This window comes from Vulpes lagopus, chromosome 23 (assembly GCF_018345385.1).
Source record: "Vulpes lagopus strain Blue_001 chromosome 23, ASM1834538v1, whole genome shotgun sequence".
NCBI lineage: Eukaryota > Metazoa > Chordata > Mammalia > Carnivora > Canidae > Vulpes > Vulpes lagopus.
In genome coordinates this window covers 552424-572820 of record NC_054846.1, presented here as the reverse complement: position 1 = coordinate 572820, position 20397 = coordinate 552424, and the positions used below count along the sequence as shown (strand labels likewise).

General features: G+C 38.7%; 1 protein-coding gene and 1 pseudogene across 2 annotated transcripts in view; both read left to right on the top strand.

The window, feature by feature from the left end:
* ANXA10 (annexin A10) overlaps positions 1-13185 on the top strand; it is a 100756-nt gene extending 87571 nt beyond the window's left edge. Inside the window, exons 7-12 of one of the 2 annotated variants that reach the window (XM_041738628.1) lie at positions 4002-4055; positions 4151-4244; positions 4925-5020; positions 7356-7414; positions 10740-10862; positions 13031-13185. In XM_041738628.1, coding sequence (XP_041594562.1) covers positions 4002-4055; positions 4151-4244; positions 4925-5020; positions 7356-7414; positions 10740-10862; positions 13031-13099 — 495 coding nt within the window. In that variant the 3' untranslated portion in view covers positions 13100-13185. The remainder of the gene's footprint in view (positions 1-4001; positions 4056-4150; positions 4245-4924; positions 5021-7355; positions 7415-10739; positions 10863-13030) is intronic. The other variant, XM_041738629.1, reaches the window with a different exon arrangement.
* Positions 482-2591, top strand: LOC121481137 (annotated as a pseudogene).
* Positions 13186-20397: the final 7212 nt, after the last annotated feature.

The window sequence follows — 20397 nt, the reverse complement described above, 5'->3', positions numbered from 1 at the left end:
CTACAAAGCTATCAAAATATAGCTGATCTTTGAATTCTGCTATTTGAAAGTTATTCCTTTAGCTTTCCTATATTCTTTTAGTACTGACTCAATTAGCATTTGTCACGTGCCTACAATGTGCCAAGCATGATTCTATGCAATAGGAAATTGTCAGTGAACAAAAGAGACAAAGACATCATCAATCTTTAAGAAGCTCACTTTCTAAGGGGGAAGGAAAAGTTCAAGAAAAATTTAATGGACAGGTTCATTATACAGAATGTTAGAAGGCAGTTAAAGGTATGGGGAGCAAGATCATGGGGATAGAAATTGTCGGGCTGGGCATGGCGGGTGGGTTGCAATATTACAGAAGTCAGTCAGGGTAAATCTCATTGAAGAGGAGATATGAACAAACATCTAGAAAGAATGTGTCAGCAAATGAATGATTAATGATAGGGCATTCCAGGCAAAGAGAAAAATTAGGGAAATGTCCTAAGGCAAGGGAATGGCTGACGGTTGTGAAGAACAGCAAAGAGGCCAGCTGGTGCACCTGAGCAAGCCACGGAAACGTGTTGTAGGAGTGGTGAGTGATGTCAGGAAAGTAACAGGTGAGGGAATTAGGTCAAATCTGCAGCCTTGTAAGGACTTCATTTCTGTTGTGAACAAAATGGGGAGAGGAGACTCGTTCCTGGATTTTGAGAAGAGAAATTATATGATTTTAAGCTTTACAATATTCACACTAGATGCAATGTCAGGGAAGAAAGTAGGGAGACAGGTTAGAAACAAGCCTGGATGAAGAAAACGTGGATGCGAGAGCAGCAACAAAGTCAAGATACGATGTTAGTCTGGACCCGAAGGAGAGCTCTGGCAGTGATGAGGTGCCCAGATTCTGCATGTATTTTGAGGGTAGTGTCCATATTATTTCCTGAGGAGTTGGATAGAGGATGTAAAGTAAAAAAGAAAGGAAAAATATTAGCTTTTTTAGTCTGAACAATAGGAATGATGGACCCGATATAAACTGAGATCTGGAGGGTTATGGATATAGGAGGCTTTTGATTTGGAGGGAGACCTGGAGATAGATTTTGAACGTGTTGCAGGTGAAGACATTGGGTTGGCAACTGGAATATATGTACCAGAAATTCCGATGTCAGATCGGAGCTAGTGATGTAAAATCAGGTATCATTACGACATAGAATGTAAAGCCACGTGGGCAGCTAAGATTAATAAGGGAAGGATGGTAGATGCAGACAAGAACAGGGCTAAAAACTGAGCACAATAACTTTCCAGTATTAAGAGATTGAAAAGTAAAGGGGGGACCAATACACAAGATTTAGGAAGGAGTAACCAAGGGGGTAGAAAAAAGGAGAATGAGAGTGTAGGATCCTGGAACCCCAGTGATGGAGGCATAGCCAGGAGGGGAGAGTGAGCATCACATCAAATCCTACTGATAAATCAAATAAGATAAAGACTATGAATTACCATAATAACTTTGTTATTAAATAAATGGCATATATTCGTAGAAGACATAGCATATTTATTGCTTTCTGTCATTTGTTGCTTGAGTAAAATAAAACTATAAGACCAGAGGATATTGCCTGAAAATAATGAGTTCTTTAGGCTAAGGGAAGAGTATAGTAACCAAATCTCAGGCCAGATATGGCACTGAAATTTTTTTAAAAAAATCATCTTTTTCAAAACAATCAGACCTTGAGAAATTCACTTAGTATCTGTAAACTCATTTATTTTTTATCTTCGAGATAAGGGGCCAAACCATACAATCCCTAAGCTCCCTCCACCTCAAGACTTGTGCAATTTGAAAATAACTCCCAAAATTCTACCACTTAATGAAATGACATTCACATTTAAGTGTTGTCTTCTGTTGTTGCCCATCTATGTAGAAAGCACACTTGTATACAAAAATACACAGATTTTAAAAATAAGAATTTGATGTGTGCATTCTTAGTCACCTGATATTCCATAGTGGGTCTGGACTGTGGAGCAGATACACAGCGAGCAGCTACCCAACAAGGATTTTATCAAGTTTCCACAGGACCGTGGTTCAGATTTGTTTCTTGTGGAACAGAAGTTATTAGGAAACATTAAAAATGTGACCAAGACAGCTAACAAGACCCATCTGGTTACAGCCTATGACCATCTTTTTGAAAATAAGCATTTCAAAAGGTAATGAAAGGATAAGTATAAAGTGGCTATAAGCAGTGAAAAATGAGAAGCTTAATGAAGATAAATCCAAGGAAACCACGTCTGAAGAGACTCTGGATGAGGGTCCACCAAAACATATAAGATCTGTTCTTAGATATAAAACCAACTTCCCAAAAAGGGCAATGTTGTTCACTGCTGGTTTAGAGGAACACTATAGGATGGGACTGGTTTTGATGCTAATATTCAAGAGTTCAGAGGAGAAGAAAAATGCCACACGTCTAAGTTTGCAGGTTGGAAAAGGCAAAGTCATCAGAGGATGGGACGAAGCATTTACTGGGAGAAAAGGCTCACCTAGAGATAGAAGGGGACAGGGCCTATGCAAAGGACAGCCTGATGCCAAAATTTTACCAAAGGCAAAACTCATTTTTGAAGTGGAATTAGTGGATACTGATTGAATAGCAACGCTCCGGATAGTAAGACATGGCCTCGAAGAAATGTGTGTAGCTAATTAGAACTGGTTACTACTGTGAGGGAAGAGTCAACTGGAAAATTCAAGAAGTTGGATATTCTTTACTCAATCCCCAACTTCTAGGATTTGTAATCCATTATAATTCCCTAAAATCTGAAATATTTTACTCCATCTGTGTAAAAGATTGGGTAGGGAGAACTGGCTTTCCCCTTCTACCTCATGTTGTAAACTAAAAGGCTCCATAAAAACCTCTCCGGTGTCTTTCAGAAAAAGTTTGTACCAGCTCTCCCTTGGGTGGGCGAGTCTGGGTGATACACAACTTCTAAGTCATCGTTAAATGCGTTACATTTCCCAAGAGAGAGGTGGAGAGGCATGTGCGTGTGCTTTAGGAGATCTCTTTCCGTGAGAGAGAGTCTCTCGATCATGAAGATATTCTGTGCATCTTGCTCAGCTTGGCTGTGGGGTGGCAGGTAGTTCCGGACAACTCCGGCCACGTAGCTGACGAGAGACGGACGCCCAGGGCATAAGCACTTCTCACCAGCAGCTGCCAACCCATGCGGCTGGCTAATTCATGATCCTTTTTCTGTCTCATTTTGATCAGAGCCAAGTAACCGTCTATGATGGTTTAGCCTCATCCTCACTCTCACTGGAGGGGATTCTTCAGCTCTTTCGGACCCAGCCATTTCCAGAGTCCAAAAAGATGGGAGCAGAAGCCACTGCATTCTCCGTGTTCCCTCAGCGTCGTTAAAAAGGAAAAAAGGAAAAGGAAAAGCTTCCCCTCCAGAGCTCAACCCAAGGGAAGGGTTAAATGAACTCTGTGATCACATGCCTCTCCCCACTTCTTCTCCCTCTCGTCATAGTCCCTGGAGACCAGAGTCTCCGCTCTGGCTCCCCCTCCTGCCCTGCGGCTTGCAAGGGGCATCCCTCCATGGGCGTGGGCGTGGGCGTGAAACACCTGCAAAGCATTCTTACCGCACAAAAGCTGGATTTCGTTATTATCTTAGCGTTGCACAAATCCCACTTGACAGGTCAGAGACTGAATATTATCAACTCACGCATCCTCTCTGAGTTTTCACTCTGACAATGTTAAATCTGTCTGTACTACCCACGGCCAGGCCTTGGATGCTCAGTTCGATGGGAAGAAGATACTGTACAGAGAATCAGAAGAGAAAAATATTTCAACATCTCTGAAAGATTGCCGCGGGTGCAAAGAAGAGATAAAACCCACATTTTCAAAAAGGACCTGTATTTCGTATTGTACTCAACTCCAAATAATGACAGAATTTTCTCAGACATTACCAAGGCACTTGGTGGTTCAGAGGTTTGTGTCCCAATAATCCTAGGTGGGTTGTTAATTAAGAAAACTCACAGAGCAAAACCTGTGCTTATTTTACAGGGAACCAGAGAGGAAGGATATACAGACCCTGCTATGGCTGCTCAGGATGCGATGGTGACTAGAACCAGATCTCAAAATAATTATGAAAAAAATGTGTTAAGATGGTCTGGGGGGTTTGGGTGCTACTTGCCAGCTCTGTGATGTTTCAGGTGCTGTGGGAAGCCTGTCAGCAGAAGACAGGGGAACACAAAACCATGCTGCAGATGATCCTATGCAACAAAAGCTATCAGCAACTCTGGCTGGGTAATTACTAATTAACCTTCTTTTCAGCCACTTAACTGAATGTATAATAAAAAGCAAGTAGTTAACTGGAAGGCAAGAAAGGGAAATGTCACAGACAAAGGAACTTATTTTGAATCATGTGTATACAGACGTGCCTCAGCTAATGACACTACTAAGGAATACAATTTTCTTCTGACTTTATTTTTTTCCAATAACTGAATTATATAACCTTTAAATATTGAATATTTTAAATCATCTGTTTCTGGTGGAGAACTTACTCAAATAAATTAGCTATTTTCTATTGGGTATATTAAATGTTTTCGTGAAGAAAATAGAGTGAACATGGCTTAGCTAGTCCATTATAAGTCAAGGAGATTATCATTAATGACATGACTTACATGAAGCTGCCATATTGGTCTTAGAGATACATTCTTATCAGTTTGCATGTTGTTTGACTTTTATACCTTTCTGTTTCTTTTAGCTAAAAAAAAAATTGGTTTTTTCTACATATATGAAATAGTATAAAAAATCTGTAAAAGACAGCCTACTCCAACTCAGCCTGCACCCCCCCAGTTTATTTACCTTCACTACTTCTAGCAATATAATCAATATTTATATTTTAAATTTATATTTAATATCTTTATACTAATATGTTTATGATATGTACAAAATCTCCTTTGAATTACATCAATTTGTTGAAGTTTTCCAGGAATTTCAGAATATTTCTGGGCAAGACATAGTAGATGCCATCAATGAATGCTACGATGGATACTTCCAAGAGTTGCTAGTTGCAATTGGTAAGTAATAATTTATTTGGTGTACAGAAGGCCTTTTATTCCACAATAAATGCTGATGAGCTCTGACCGAATTAGAGATGCATGAGTTTGCTCTTTGTTGAGTCACTTTCCCATTCATTTACTTAGCGAGGATGTTAACTCTGTACAGGGGAAGTACATTAGCTACTGACACAGTGCACTAAGCTGGCAAATTGTAACTTTAATAAACTAATACCCTCCCCTAAGAGCTGGTTCAACTTTCCTACTGGGGAACATTGAATTCTCAGATACTCCCTCCGATAACTGGGATCTCACATCTTTACATTCATGTTACACGTACTGGCTTCCATCCCCTTGTTAAGGAGCAGATGAATGGTAGCAACGCGGCTTCCTTTTCTCCAAGAAGAAAAGAGTTTTTTGCCATCATCTTTAGTACTTTGCCTTTCGGGGTAAGTTCTACCATAAACACCGATTTACCAAGCTGTTTCTCAGTAGTGATGTCTGCAGGCTTGTGAGAGAGACAGACATGCCTCCGTCTGTTGCCTAAGAAAAGGTGTGTTTCCACAGAGGAAAACAGTGGAGGTCACCATAACAACTTCTCTCAAATTACCTGTGCTGTCCCCGTGCTGTGCTATGACTTGACACCGTAGGAACTACAAGTGAAAGGTCTTTGTGAAATATCCCCGTACAGGATACATATCAAGTAATCACTTATATTTCTTCAATAAATGAATATTATGATTTTCCATTCCTAGAAAGGCACAAACATACCTGGGCATTGGAGAGGGCAGGTAACAGGGTTTTTATAACTTAGCTTGTAAAGGTGTTTTAAGCCAGGTTCCCATAAAAAGGTTTGGTGGGTTCTATGAAATCCTTAAAATAGTGTACGATATGTGAGTATTTATGTGTTTTTCTGGGAATAGAGTACATCTGTTTCGGCTAACTCTCAACATAGTTTAATAACCACGTATCACATCACAACTCATTTAGCAAACAAGGTCCAAGGAGGTTAACTGACTACTTCAGAGTCTATCAACTAACGAGCAACGAAGTTATGACTAGAACTCGTGTCATCTGAATTTCAAGATAACTTTTTCCACTGTAGACAATACCACAGACACAGCCGTGAGTGAGAGGAGATAGCGGACATGAGAAATACCAGAAAACAATTTAACTGATTCATTCACTTATTCCATAAACAGGTATTGAGTTACGTACTATTCTGGCCATTGATTTAGACATTGCAGATGGGACAGTGAAACAACAAAACCAGCAACAAAAGCTACTTCTCCTCAAGGTGCCGACATTCTAGCAGAGACTCAAGAGTATTATGAAGCTCACGGTTATTAAAAAAAAAAAAAAAGTAAAAAATGAAGGCATAGTCTCACAACCCAAAATTATCATTTGAACTACAGAGAAAACTCCACTGTGATGGTTTTTATTTTGGCCAAAAGTTATAACCTCACATATGTTATTCGTTTACTTATTCAAATAAACACTATTGAACGTCAATAATCACCAGCTGCCCTCCAACAAGAACAACAGTTCACCGGGCTCTGAGGGGTTCTAATGCCACAATGGTTTTGAGTAGAAGACTCCTAACACTGGTCCAGGCTCCTTATGGCCCATCCAGGTTTTCTTTAAGAGACCTCAGATTTGGGGCACCTGAGTAACTCAGCCGGTTGAGGATCCGACTCTTGGTTTCAGCTGTGGTCATGACCCATGGCAGGCCCCACATTCAGTGGGTGGTCTGCTTGCGGTTCTCCTCCAAGCCTTGCCCTGCACTCTCCCTTCCCCCAATTCTCTCTCCCTCCCCCTCTCACTCTCTTTCTCTTTCCTAGATAAATATATAAACCTTTAAAGAAAGAGAGAGAGAGGGAGAGAGAGAGACCTCAAGTCTACTCATAAGTCTACGAGGGATTAAAAATAATGTTTGGGAAAATGAATCATTTGCCTATTGTTACACAATAATAAAAATCTATAATAGTGGTGATAACCTGGGTCTCTTTGAAGCTTTATTTAATTTTCAGATAAAGAGGACGCCTTTTTCTGTAGTCGGCTATGTGAAGGAACTAACAGATCACCACCGGCTAGAGATAGACTCAAGGAAAACCTGAATGAGTCATTATAATATTGTTGCTTTCCATTTTTCTATGGGTTAGGGTTTTACCGCTATTCTAAATGGTGAAATTTTACTGTAGTGTACAACGAGGGGTCCCACACAGAACTCAAAAAGTATCACTCTTCCAGGATTTTAACAGAAAGAAAAAAAAGAAGTGTTCTCATTGTTTCCCAAATTCTGAAGGAAATATATATTGTCACTCTCACTGTCTTCGATTTCTCTGATTTTTCCTAGTTCTCTGTGTTCGAGACAAACCGGCCTATTTTGCTTATAGACTATATAGTGCAATCCACGTAAGTACGACCAACATATTTTTAAAACTTCTCCAGAAAATCATGTCTATTTTCTCAAAGCACTAGGTTTACCTTTAGTATTTAAATATTTTTAACTTGTGTGCAAATATATTCATTTCAAACAAAATATGCTCAAGTGAAAAAAAATGTCTCATACACTAAATGAGACCCACCAAACGAATGATGCTCTGCTCTCTCTCTGCGCTGGGATGAGTTACCTGAGAAGTGTGGCTCCTTTGGGACTATATCCCCCAGGTGCTTTTCGCTCTTCTCAGCCTATGAAGAAACTGGCAAATCCAAATACTTTTATATTTTGCCAAAGACCCCCACTTCAAGCTTAATGCAAGGAAAAAAACATATAGTATCAAGCAGAAAATGTCAAAACATTATAAGCCCTTAGTAACAAATTGCTACATTTCTGAAGTTTAAAGACATGAAATAATGGCACTGGTTATTTTTAAACCTAAAGTGTTTTTTAAAAAAAAATACCTTAAAAAGAAATGGCTAGACAAGAATAAATTCTAAATCTATTTTAATAATTAAATGAGAATCTTATTCATAGTTTAGTGTGATTGCCAATCACAACTCCTTTGGTGCATTTATTTTTTAAAAAACAAGAGCTTTAAATTCATTAGACAATGCACAATTCATCCATGATGTGCATGACACATTTGTAGAAAAAAGAAAGATTCTGATACAAATCATCATACATATATTATAGCCTCAAAAGCTCAGTGAAAATTATTTTTTTTAAAAAAATTAGTAATACAGTAGTTTTAGTAATCAGCATCCTGTCCTCAGTAATTTTTACAGACCAACTTATTAAAAGTAGCTAGCACGCTGGGATAATACGATAATAGTCGAGACTATTTCTATCGTGTATCTTGTAAAGATATTTATGATAAAGATATATTATTTATGTACAAGGACCAACCTATGTATCCTCAGAACACATATGCTCACAGCCTTCTGCTTCTATTTTATTCTATATCCAAGCAGAAAAAATTGACTTGATTTTTAAGAATTTTAAGTAATGTATTGGTCAGTGCTATGGAATGATTTAAACAGTGTCCTTCTCCACACACAGAAGTTTCACCTGCAAAAAAAAAAAAAAAAGTTTCACTTGCGAATGATCCTGGGGAAGTAAGTGTAGTTACTCTGATGCCAAATTTGCCCAAGCTAAGAGGTACTTATTCCAATAATAAATAAAAATTCTATTCCTTCTGTGTGTGTTTCAATACAAAAATGAATATACATGTCCTCACAACTGGTTTGGAGGTAAAGAGGAAGATTGTATATTTAGGTAATTGAATTTTTGATATATGATGACCTCAAATGTAAAATATTGGTAAAGCTGTTTACACTACCCCTAACCAAAGAAAATCTACAGAGATTTTTCTCTCGTGCACTCTAAGTAACTTAAATATGGGAACTTGGGTGAGTCACTTAATTCAATCACCTCAAATTGTGAAAATATGGCTTAGAGGTCTATACACAAAACGTTTAGACATCAAAAATCTAATGCTCAAAAAAAATTTATATTATGCTCATTGGCCACTGGATGTCCCTATTACTCCATTTGGAAAGAACAAATAGAACTTGGTTTGTAAAGTAATATTCTTTCCAGAACTAGGATATAGAAATTGATTTTGGTATTTTTCAGTCCTTGAGTTTAAATCCAAAAATATCTCGAATACTCAGAATTTTTATTTTTACAGTTTTTAATAATAGGCCATAGAATAAAAACGTACCTGTTGTCTCACTCAGACATATCAACGTCCGTCTAACGTGATTGTAAGCTCACCTCCTTCCCTGGGCTAGAATTTTTATCTAGAAAGAGCACATGATCAGACTTTTCTGCTATAACACGACGTGAAGGCGACGGTGTGAAGGTTGGCTAGGCCAAAAGTAGAAGGACCTATTTCAGGGTGAAAGGATGAGGCCCAGCCTCAAGGCCGCGAGCCTGGAGATAGAGAGCCCTGAGGGGCCGTGCCCAGACGCACCGTCCGGGCCAGTGAGGAAGCAGAAGTTTAAAGAGCATCTGGGCTATAGGTACAGGAAATCCATTCATTAACCTTAAAACGTGCACCAACGGGCAACAGACAGTCGAGGCCTGTCTAGGGTCAGAAAACCGGTCAGAGCCCCAGGTCTCACGCTCCCTCTCCGCCTTGAGAGCAGAGACAGGCCCAGGGCCCAGGGCCGTGTGCTGGGGCTGCCCCGACGTGCCCGGCCCCGACCCTCACCCGCTAAGGGCGACACCCAGACGGCCCGCGGGCGCGTGGACAGATGTGCAACCTCACGGGTCATCAGGGAAAAGCAAATCCCAAGTGCCATGAGCTGTCGCCTCCCGCCCTCGTGCCTGCCAGCCGGGCCGTCGGTGCAAAGACGGAGAAGAGCGAGCCTCGGTGGGCCAAGCTGCGGGGCAGGGAGAGCCCTCATGGGCCGCTGGTGCGACGAACCCTGGGGCAGCCAATATGGGAAAAAAGCATGGAGTTTCCTGAAAAAAACCAAAAATACAACTGCCACACGATCCAGCAATCCCACTTCCCACTGTTTATTCAGAGAAAAGGAAAACACCGATTTGAAGAGGCGGGTGCATCCCTGCGCTGGGCGCAGTATTAGCCTCAGTGGCCGAGAAGCAGCCTCAGTGTCCGGCAGCAAGCAACGTGCCACACACGCGGGCGGCCCATGCACAGGAATATGACTTAGTCATAACATAATAATGGGGTATTGCCATCGGCAAAACGTGGGGCATGGGTGGGCGCAGAGGCTATGAGGCTACATTAAATAATTCAGCCAGGAAAAGACCAATACTCTGCTAGTTCATTTCCGTGTAGATTAAAGAAGACGCAAACCGTCTCCTGGCCACAGCACACAGGCTGCTGGTCGCAGAGGGAGAGGGTGGGGGCCGGGGGAGCCGCTGGGGGATTAGGAGGCCCAAACTTCCAGCTACAGGAGATACATGGTGCCGCTGTGACGCGGCCTCGGGGACAGGCAGCAACGGTGTCGGGATGACCAGGGTGCAAAGCTGCCTGCTGAAACATCAGGTCCCGGGGCCTTGGTACCGCATAGACCTTGGACCACTGGGATGATCGAAGAGGTGAGAGCGTGTCACTTACACCTGCACGAAACGAATCCACAGACGGAAGGACACAAGGCAGAACCCGGCACCGGGCACCGCGGGCGCGGGCAAGGCCCAGGCCCAGGCCTCGGGGCCCGCAGGGTCTGCGCAGGAACCAGCCCGGCAAGGGGCACGAGCTCTGCAGGGTAGACTGACCTCAAGGCCCTGCTTTCTGATTGTTTTTCCTCTCCTTTTCTCTTTTAGGACTTCGGATTCCATAATAAAACTGTAATCAGGACCCTAATCGCCAGAAGTGAGATAGACCTGATGACCATCAGGAAACGATACAAAGAGAGATACGGGAAATCCCTATTCCATGACATCAAAGTAAACCTCCTGCACGTGATTTGCTTTTGACCCACATTTTAACCTTTTTGAAACTGAAATAAGAGCTTTCGTTTAAATGACCTCGTGCGAGAACCTAAACAGTTAGCTCTGCTGGCGAGGACGGTCCTGGTCGGCACGTGGCGCGGCCTTCAAGGCCTCCCGGGTAAACGGGGCGATGCCTTCACCCCAGCAGCACTGTGCTTCTCTTTGATGTATTTTAAACAAAAATCGTTGATGGATTCAGGTAAAATATCCATCGCCTCATTGCGTGGCTGTGCCTTCTGGGACTTCAGTTCGAAGCTTGAGCTGTGTCAGGGAAGGCACAGTTGGCTGTAAGGCCGCACGGACCCAGAGGAGGCTCCTTAGGTCCGCTCAGCTGCCCCCTCAGAGGCCCAGAGGGCAGGGCCGCAGGAAACCCCACAACCGGGGACCCGGACAAACCGAACCTGGCCGCTCTGTGCTCTGGAACACTCTCCGGCCCTCTGTCCCTTCAGCCCCGACAGCAAAGCAGCGGTGATTCAGAAGCACAGTCAGCCCCGCCATCCCATACGCCCACCCGCTAGTCTGCAGTTTGATAAGACCCAATAAAGAATTATTAGAATATACAGGACCGCCTATGTAATTTGGGGCATCTAACCTAAAACTAAAATATTTCACCTCTCATTCAGAAAAATCATAAAGAATTTCAGGACGAAATTCAGCAGAACATTGAACCAAGGGAGCTTTATCTTACCTTATTCTTCGCACGGAGAGCTGAGTGCTGTTACCTGTTCAAAGTGCTTTACACTGACATTTTCAGTGGCATAAAGTGGCTTTTCAGTTGATTAAAAGAGGGATCCAGAAGCAACTTGACAACCTAAGGACCAAAAGATCAGAAAAACACACACACACACACACAGAAGACCCTGTAGGGCTTTGCACAGCCAAAGTGGTTTCCAAAAGGAGGCATTGTGGCAGTTAAGAGAAATTTTATTCCTTCGTTTTGATAAAACCCTCCTTGCACCTACCTTCAAAACCCTAAGCTTTTAGTGGCAATAAATATTTCTCATTGAGAAATACATGTCCTAACTCATTTTCTAAATGAATAAAATAATTCTAATATAGATACTGCATTTCACCACAGTCACCTCAAAGTCTGCATATAATTAATGTAACTTGACCACATTTAAAACAGTGAATTATAATTACATGACTTTGTGTGAGAGAACATTAAATATGATAGTTGATTTTTAACACAGGTTTTATAATTCCATTTATTTATTTATTACTATTATTGTTTTGAAAAACTTAGAAACTGTAGAAGACCGTAAAAAGAATCATAAAAATTGCCCTTATTCTCCATCACAGAAGATCAGTAGCAAATGTTAGACACTCTCTTTAAAATATATATATATTTTATATATATATAATAAATATATAAATATAAATATATTATATTTAAAATATTAAACATTAAATATTAAAATAAAATAAAATATATAAATCTATTTTATACACATATAAATTATATATATAATACCTTTATATATATAAATTTATATAATATTTATATATATATTTTACTACATAAAGGAATACTTTTATTGAATCATGGTATTCCACTGTTTAAGTTATAAAATACATAAACTACCCCACATTATTAACTATTGCTTTTTTACTTTTTCACTATTATACAAAATGTCTATGTTTTTTGGTGTAAGTTTTTGTGTTCATCAATAATTGATCATTTCTTAGGCTATATTTCTGGAAGTAGAACTACTGCATTACTGAGTACAACATTTTGAAGTCTTTGGAGGCATATTGTCAACTTGCCTTTCAGATTCTGAACTGATTTATAGCAATAATATTAGGGCACCTCTTTCAAAGTTGAGGAGAAGATTTAATTCTACTGTGAGTTATTCTTTTCATAAATACATATTAGAGTTCAATCAACTTTAGATGAACCCTATTGTATTGACTATAACCATGGTATTATTTTTCAATAACTTCCACTCGAAATAGTTCTCAGGACATACTAAATCTTTAGATGAAAAAGGTCAACAATTTTGGAAATGCTAATGGCCCATGGATCTTCCTCATTGCAGTTCAGAAGAATCATGCTTCGTTTTTAGAAACACTAAGATATTTTATTTCAAATACATTGGTTTTTTTTTGTTTGTTTGTTTCAGAATTTTGCTTCAGGGCATTATGAGAAAGCTCTGCTTGCCATCTGCGCTGGGGATGCTGAAGACTACTAAGTCAAAGGACACTGTACTCCTCTTCAGAAACTTGTCAAAATACAGAGTTGCAATAAGTTTGCATCATTAGAAACATTATAGCAAAACTATAGAATCATATTTTCTTTTCTCTTTAAAATCATTCTAAGCCAAAGAAAAATCTATTGATAAAAATACGTGAGACTGGATTTGTACTTGTCATCGAAATCAGAAATTTACTGAATTGTGTCTAATGGAATAATAAAAAATTCACTGAAATATATTTTATTTATTTATTTTTAAAGATTTTATTCATTTATTCATGAGAGACACAGAGAGAGGGGCACAGACACAGGCAGAGGGAGAAGCAGGCTCCATGCCGGGAGCCCGATGTGGGACTCGATCCCTGATCCCGGGATCACGCCTTGGGCCAAAGGCAGACTCTCAACCGCTGAGCCACCCAGGCGTCCCCAAATATATTTTATTTAAATGTGAATTATAAATTCCCTATAAGAAAATCTACTTAGAGCTGTTCTTAGCACGCTTGGGGAAAACACGGTGTGTGGCGAACCCCCTTGGAGAAATTTTCAATATTTTCTTACAAATGCAATAAAGCTACAGTGAACGTCTAAAGCTGCCTTTATTTAAAAGAAAATGAAGTTACAAAACTGCAAGATGCAGCCAGGTAGACGCTTGTCAGGCGTAGATGTGTAAGAGAGCCAGATGTGAAAATGGGTGTCTGTGTCTGTGTGTGAGTGCATACATGAGCTGGGGGTTGAGGGTGAGTATATCTGACAACCATTCTGGTAAAGGCAGTTTATTTCTAGCCCATTTTTTTTTTAAATATGTGCGCCTACCCAACCCAACATTTGCCCATGCAGTGTCATAAATGTCATTGCTTATTGTTTTTGTCTTTCCTTCTTAACATCCACATCAAAGTCATTTGGAAGTTACTATGTGCTTTGTGCCATCAGGAAAGCCTGGCCCCTTGCATGTCTGAAGATTCAGGAAATTAGGAGCAGCAAGGGAAAAATACTCACAAGGTCAGTTTGGGGAGACCATCTAGATTGATGCCACAAACTAGCCAAGAATAAAAGCAGAAAAAGGGACAGGTGAGTCCACAACAGAGGGCTCCCAATATATGCAAGGGAAAAGACAAAACCCAAGATCCCAGGAAGCAGCACTTAATGAAGTCAACCAAGGAAAATGAGGACACATGCAGTAAATCTAGAGGAACTGGTGAAGTTGATAGGAGTCCTCTATTCTAACATGGGATGTTTTTTCAATAGCCTGTAGCCCATTCCCTGTAGATCTGTCTCAATCAGTCTCAGAAGTGAAAAATACATTCAGAACCTGTTTCTTTACAGTCAAAAATGATACAGGACATTTAGAACACAGTGACTGGGCACAACATGAAATATTTCAGAATAATTAGACTTCTGAAATCATTTCCAATATTTCAACTTGCTGCTGAGGTATATGTCATATTTTAAATTGGCTTTGATTTCTATCTTTTAAAAAATATTTCAAAAAATAAAAAATAATAAAAAAATAAAAAATAAAATATTTCTTTAGCATTTCAGTCAAAGGTAGTAATTGTTTGAAATATTAAGCATAGTTATTCTACAATTTTTTTCAGCTAAGAGTTTTAAAACAAGCAAAGTTGTTAGAATTCCTACTGATAATTTAGATATTTAAATTAAAATTTTCCTGGTTAGGACATGTTTGTGTAGTACTTTAGGACATTGTGGAATTTATACTTTAGCTAGGTAAAGCTTTTTCTTTGGTATGGCACAGTGTTGTCAAATCAAAATCAAATCTGGACTTAGGGAGGGATTTTATTCAAAAAGACTATTGCAATAAATGGAGAGAGGAGCTGCAATAGGGAAAGAAGGGCTACTGCAACAGAAAGGACGCTCGGACCGTGAGGTTTGCAGGGGGCTCAAGCATCAACCAGCAAAGGATGTTTAATTTATAGGAATGAATAAACAAGGCTGGAAAGAATCGAGTGCGGAGGAATGGGATGAACTTGTGGTGTGACTGGACAATCCCCGTGGGGATCTCTCTGGTTAACGTTGCCCGTCATTGAACTGAGAATGGACAGTTGATCTGGGGACGCCTCCAGTTAGTTTTCAGCAGGAACCAAAGGGTGGATGAAAGTCCAAGGAAAGGAGAAACCTGAGTAAAGTTTAGTCAAGTCAAGTTAGCCTACAATTTGTCCAGATTGGTCAGTAGGGGAGAATAGTTCAATTAATCATTTATGAGACAAAGAGTAGGAATTTGAAGGGCGTGTTGAGGATTGTTATGGGTAAACAGGGGTCATGTGCAAGTCTTATCCAAGTCATATGAGAAAGAATGGTTCTATATAGCAGGACATTTTCTGAAACACAAAAGGGTGAATATTTCTTCACCATTTCTATTTTCCAGGATCACAGCAATAAAGATTAACATTATCAATGTCTTTTTTTTCCCCCAAAGTTTTGTCTTGAATGTTTCACTTAGTTGTTTAAATGCCAACATAACATTATCATCTTCACTATCACATAATTCAGTTAGTAAAATCCTGTAAAAAAAATAATGTTTAAGTTATTATCATTGTTATTTGTACTTAATGACGTTTAGCTGTTTATATTAGCCCAAATGTTTACTATACCTGATGGATCGAATAACAAGTGAAAAATCTCTGATTAAATCAAAAGCATCTCCCATATTTAAACTGTAGGGAAAAAAATGTTTAAAGGAATAAATTTGCTTTTGTTGTGTTATTAACTTCCAGTAAAGGAAATACTAAATGACCCCTGAACTCCTGGCCATTCCAGAGACAAAATTAAATCAGATATGGAAAGACTGCAGAGAGGGATTTATGTCCGTTGTATTCAGTATTTTACTATGCTCAGTTTAGCCCTAAGGAAGTTAAACTTGTATGTGATGTCACTGAAAATGGCAAAGTAGTTTGCTTTAAGAGCCCATCCCTCCACAGAAGCATCCAAAAAATCATGCAAAAACTGTCAGAATCAACTTTGTCAGAACTCTGAATCAAGAAAAAAGTTACAGAAAGTAGGAAAAATTAGTGATATTTTTATTTGTTATTTCTCCATCCTCCTCCCAGCTCAGTGACAGTCTTGAAGACAGCAGCCTGCCCCTAATGTGGACTTCGGGTTTCTGGTTCCGGAAGGAGCAGATCTGGCTTATTTTTTATTTTTTTTTTAAAGATTTTATTTACTTATTCATGAGAGACACAGAGAGAGAGAGAGTAAGAGAGACAGAGACACAGGCAGAGGGAGAAGCAGGCTCCATGCAGGGAGCCCGACGTGGGACTCGATCCCAGGACCCCGGGGTCACGCCCTGGGCGGAAGACAGATGTTAAACCGCTGAGCCCCCCAGGGATCCACTAGCTTACTAACAAATAATATGTTTATCTGTCTGTTCTGTCTGGGAGCTTCCTAAAAGACCAAGGTGCGGCACTTGTCTTTGTTTGGTCCAACTCAGAACTCAAGGGGGAAAAATCATAAGACAAATGAGCCACCTGCAGCTGTCTGGGGCAAAAGATTACAGTTGAAGCAGTACAACTGAGTAATAAAAACCTGTGAAGAAAATTTGGGAAATCTATACATTCCCCCTATATAGGGGATGTAGAAGGCCATTCACTTACCTAAGGCAGGACACACGGCTAAAAACTCTTGCGAAGATCTTATGCTCTCAACTCATGGGCTCTAGGATTAGTCCAAGCAGAAAGTGGAAGGCGAGGCAGTAGATCCAAAGACACAAAGATGTTAAAAGTGAAATGATGGGGAAAGATATTGCATACAAATAGCAAATAAAAGACAGCGGAGTGGCTTATACTAATATCAGACCAAAAAAAAAACTTTAAGTAAAAAAAAACTGTTACAAGAGGGGGTACCTAACTAACTGATGTGGATCAGTTAGTTAAATGTCTGACTCTTGATTTTGGGTCAGGTTATGATCTCAGGGTTGTGAAATCAAGCCCCACATTGGGCTCTGCATTTGGCGGGGGGTCTGTTTGGGACTCTCTCTGTCCCTCTCTCCCTTTGTCCTTTCTCTCTCTCTCTCTCTCTCTCTCTCTCTCTCTTTTCATTTCTGGAATAAATAAATAAATCTTTAAAAAAAAAAAAAAACCTGTTATAATGGATAAAAAATACATTATATGCTGATTAAAGGTTAAATTCATCTAGAACACATAACAATTAAAAATACATAAATATCACACAAAAGAGCCCTCAAACATCCGAAGTGAACATTAGTAGAATGAAGGAAAGAAACTGATGGTTCTTGGGTGCCTGGGTGGCTCAGGGGTCGAGGGCCTGCCCTCAGCCCAGGGCGTGACCCTGGGGTACCAGGATCGAGTCCCACGTCGGGCTCCCTGCAGGGATCCTGCTTCTCCCTCTGCCTGTGTGTCTACCTCACTGTGTCTCTCATGAATAAATTAATTAATTAATTAATTAATTAATTTAAAAAACTACTTTTTTAAAAAAGAAACTGACAGCTCTAAAATAATAGTTGAAGACTTCAATACCCTACTTCCAATAATAGACGGAACATTTAGACAGAAGATTAGTAGGGCAATAACTACTTAAACAATATCATAACCAACTGGACCTAAAGGACAACATACCCAATAACAGCAGAATATACATTCTTCTCCTGTACAAACATTATCCAGAAGAGACCATATGTTAGTCTACAAAACAAGTTTCAATGTATTTAAAAATACTTAAGTCATACAAAGTATCTTTTCAGGCTATAAAGGAGTGAAGCCAAAAATCATTAACAGGAGGGGCATTGGGGAATCCCATATAGCAATGGGTCAGAGAAAAAAATCTCAGGAAAGTTAGAAAACACTCAAAAATAAACGATAGTAAAAGCACAGCATACCAGAATTTATGAGATATTGATAAAGTGGTACTCAGTGGAAATTTATACCAGTTAATGCCTTTTTCATTGAAAAAAATGAAAGAGCTCAATTCAACAAACTAATTGTACACCCTAAAGAACTAGAAATAGGAGAGTTATCTAAAACTTAAGCAGCAGAAGAAATGAAATAAAAATGATTAGTTGGTGATAAATAAAACAGAATAGAAAAATAATAGCTCAATAAAACAAAAGTTAGATCTCAGAAAAGACCAACAAAATTGACAAACATTTAGTTGTATTTACAGAGAAAAAAAAAAGATATAAATAAAATTATAAATGAACATGAGGGCATTACTACTGATGCTACAAATATACAAAGGATTATACAGAAGTGCTGTAAACAACTAACTATACGTATATATTATATAATTATATATTAATAATTAATATCATAATTATTAATTATTATAATGTATAATTATTGTATTATATAATTAATCATTAATGCATGTATTTAGTCTGATATATACATATGTACATATATGTATTTATATATATATATGTATACCTGATATATACATGTATCACGTTAAATTGACACATTCCTAGAAGTACGTAAATTATCAAAACCAACTCAAAAGAAATGTAAAATCTAATAAAACCTATAATAAGAAATTGAATCTGTCATCAAAAACCTCACAACAACAACAACAAAAAGTCCATCCCAGCTGGCTTCACTGGCAAATTCTACTAAACATTTAAAGTAGAATAAGTGACAATCTTTTTCAAACTCTTCCAACCAAAAGAGGAAAAAATATGTCTTAACTCACTATCCTTTGAGCCCTGTATTGCCTGACACTAAAATCAGACTAAGAGATCAGAAGAAAAGAAAACTACACACCAATATCCCTATAAATATAGATTCAAAAATCCTCAATAAAATACCAGCAAACTGAGTCCAACAGCATATTTAAAAAATTATACTCTATGACTCAGTGGGATTTATCCAAGAATGCATGAGTGATTCAACATAGGACAATCAATCAATGTAATATATTATATTAATGGAAAGAAGGTGGGTAAAAAAAAAGCTATATGATCGCCTCAGTTAATGCATAATAATCATTTGAAAAAAAGTATTTTCATGATAAAAACACTCAGTACACTAGGAATACAAGAGAACTTTCTCAATATACTAAAGAACATTTATGAAAACAGCTAACATAATAACAAAGGACTGAAAGCTTTTTTCTAAAATCAGCAACAAAACAAGGATGTCCACTTCCATCATTGCTATTCAACATTTACTGGTAGTACTAGCCAGAGCAATAATGTAAGAAGAATAAGAAGAAGGCATCAAACTGGAAAGGAGAAAGCTAAACTCTCTACACACAGAAGGCATGATCCCATATATAGAAAATCTTGAAGAAGCCACAAAATAAGTATCAGAGCTAAAAAATTTTAGAGCTGCAGAGTTCAATATCAACACTCAAAAATCGGTCGTCTTTCTATACACAAGCAAGGTACTTCCTGGAAAGGATATTAAGGAAAAATATCCAGTTACAATAGCATCTAAAAAATAAAATACCTAAGAATAAATTTACCCAAGTCTAAAGACTTGTATGCTGGAAAATACAGCATTGATGAAAGAAATTAAAGAAGAGCTAAAAAATGGAAGTACACCTTTTGTTTATGGATTGGAAGAGTTAATATTGATAAGATGGCAATGTACCCAAGGTGATCTATAGATTCTTTGCAATCCCTATCAGAATTTCCATACGTCCCTTTTTAGAAGTAGGAAGGACAAACTTGTATTAATATGGAACTGCGAAGGACGTTGAATACCCAACACAATATTGAATGCAAAGAACAAAGTTGGAGGAGACATTTCCCTGGTTTAAAAGCTAGAGCTTTTAATATATATTAGTTTATATATATATTATTTTTTTTAAATATATCAATGATATTTCTCAAAACTTATTTAAATGGACTCAACAGCTAAACCTGAACATTCCCAGAAGAAAACTCCTGGGGGCTCCGTTGGTTAAGCGTCCAACTCTTGATTTCAGCTCAGGTCATGATCTCAGGATTCTGAGATCGAGCCCTGGTTCAGCCTTTGTGCTCAAGATTCTCTCTCTCTCCCTCTGTCCCCACCCCGAACTGTCTTTTGTCTTTCTCTTCCTCTCTGTCTCTCCCAAAATAAATAAATAATTCTTTTTTAAAAAGGAAACAAAAGGTAGGGATAAATCTTTATTAACTTGGATTTGCAAATGAATTCTTATATATACACCAAAAGCATGAACAACAACAACAAAAATAGGCTGGATTACATCAAAATTAAAAACCTTGATGTACCAAAGAACATTATCAAGACACGGAAAAGATACCTTATAGGAGAAATATTTGCAAATCATATATCTGGTCAGGGGTTATATCTAAGACATACAAAGAATACCTACAAATCAAGA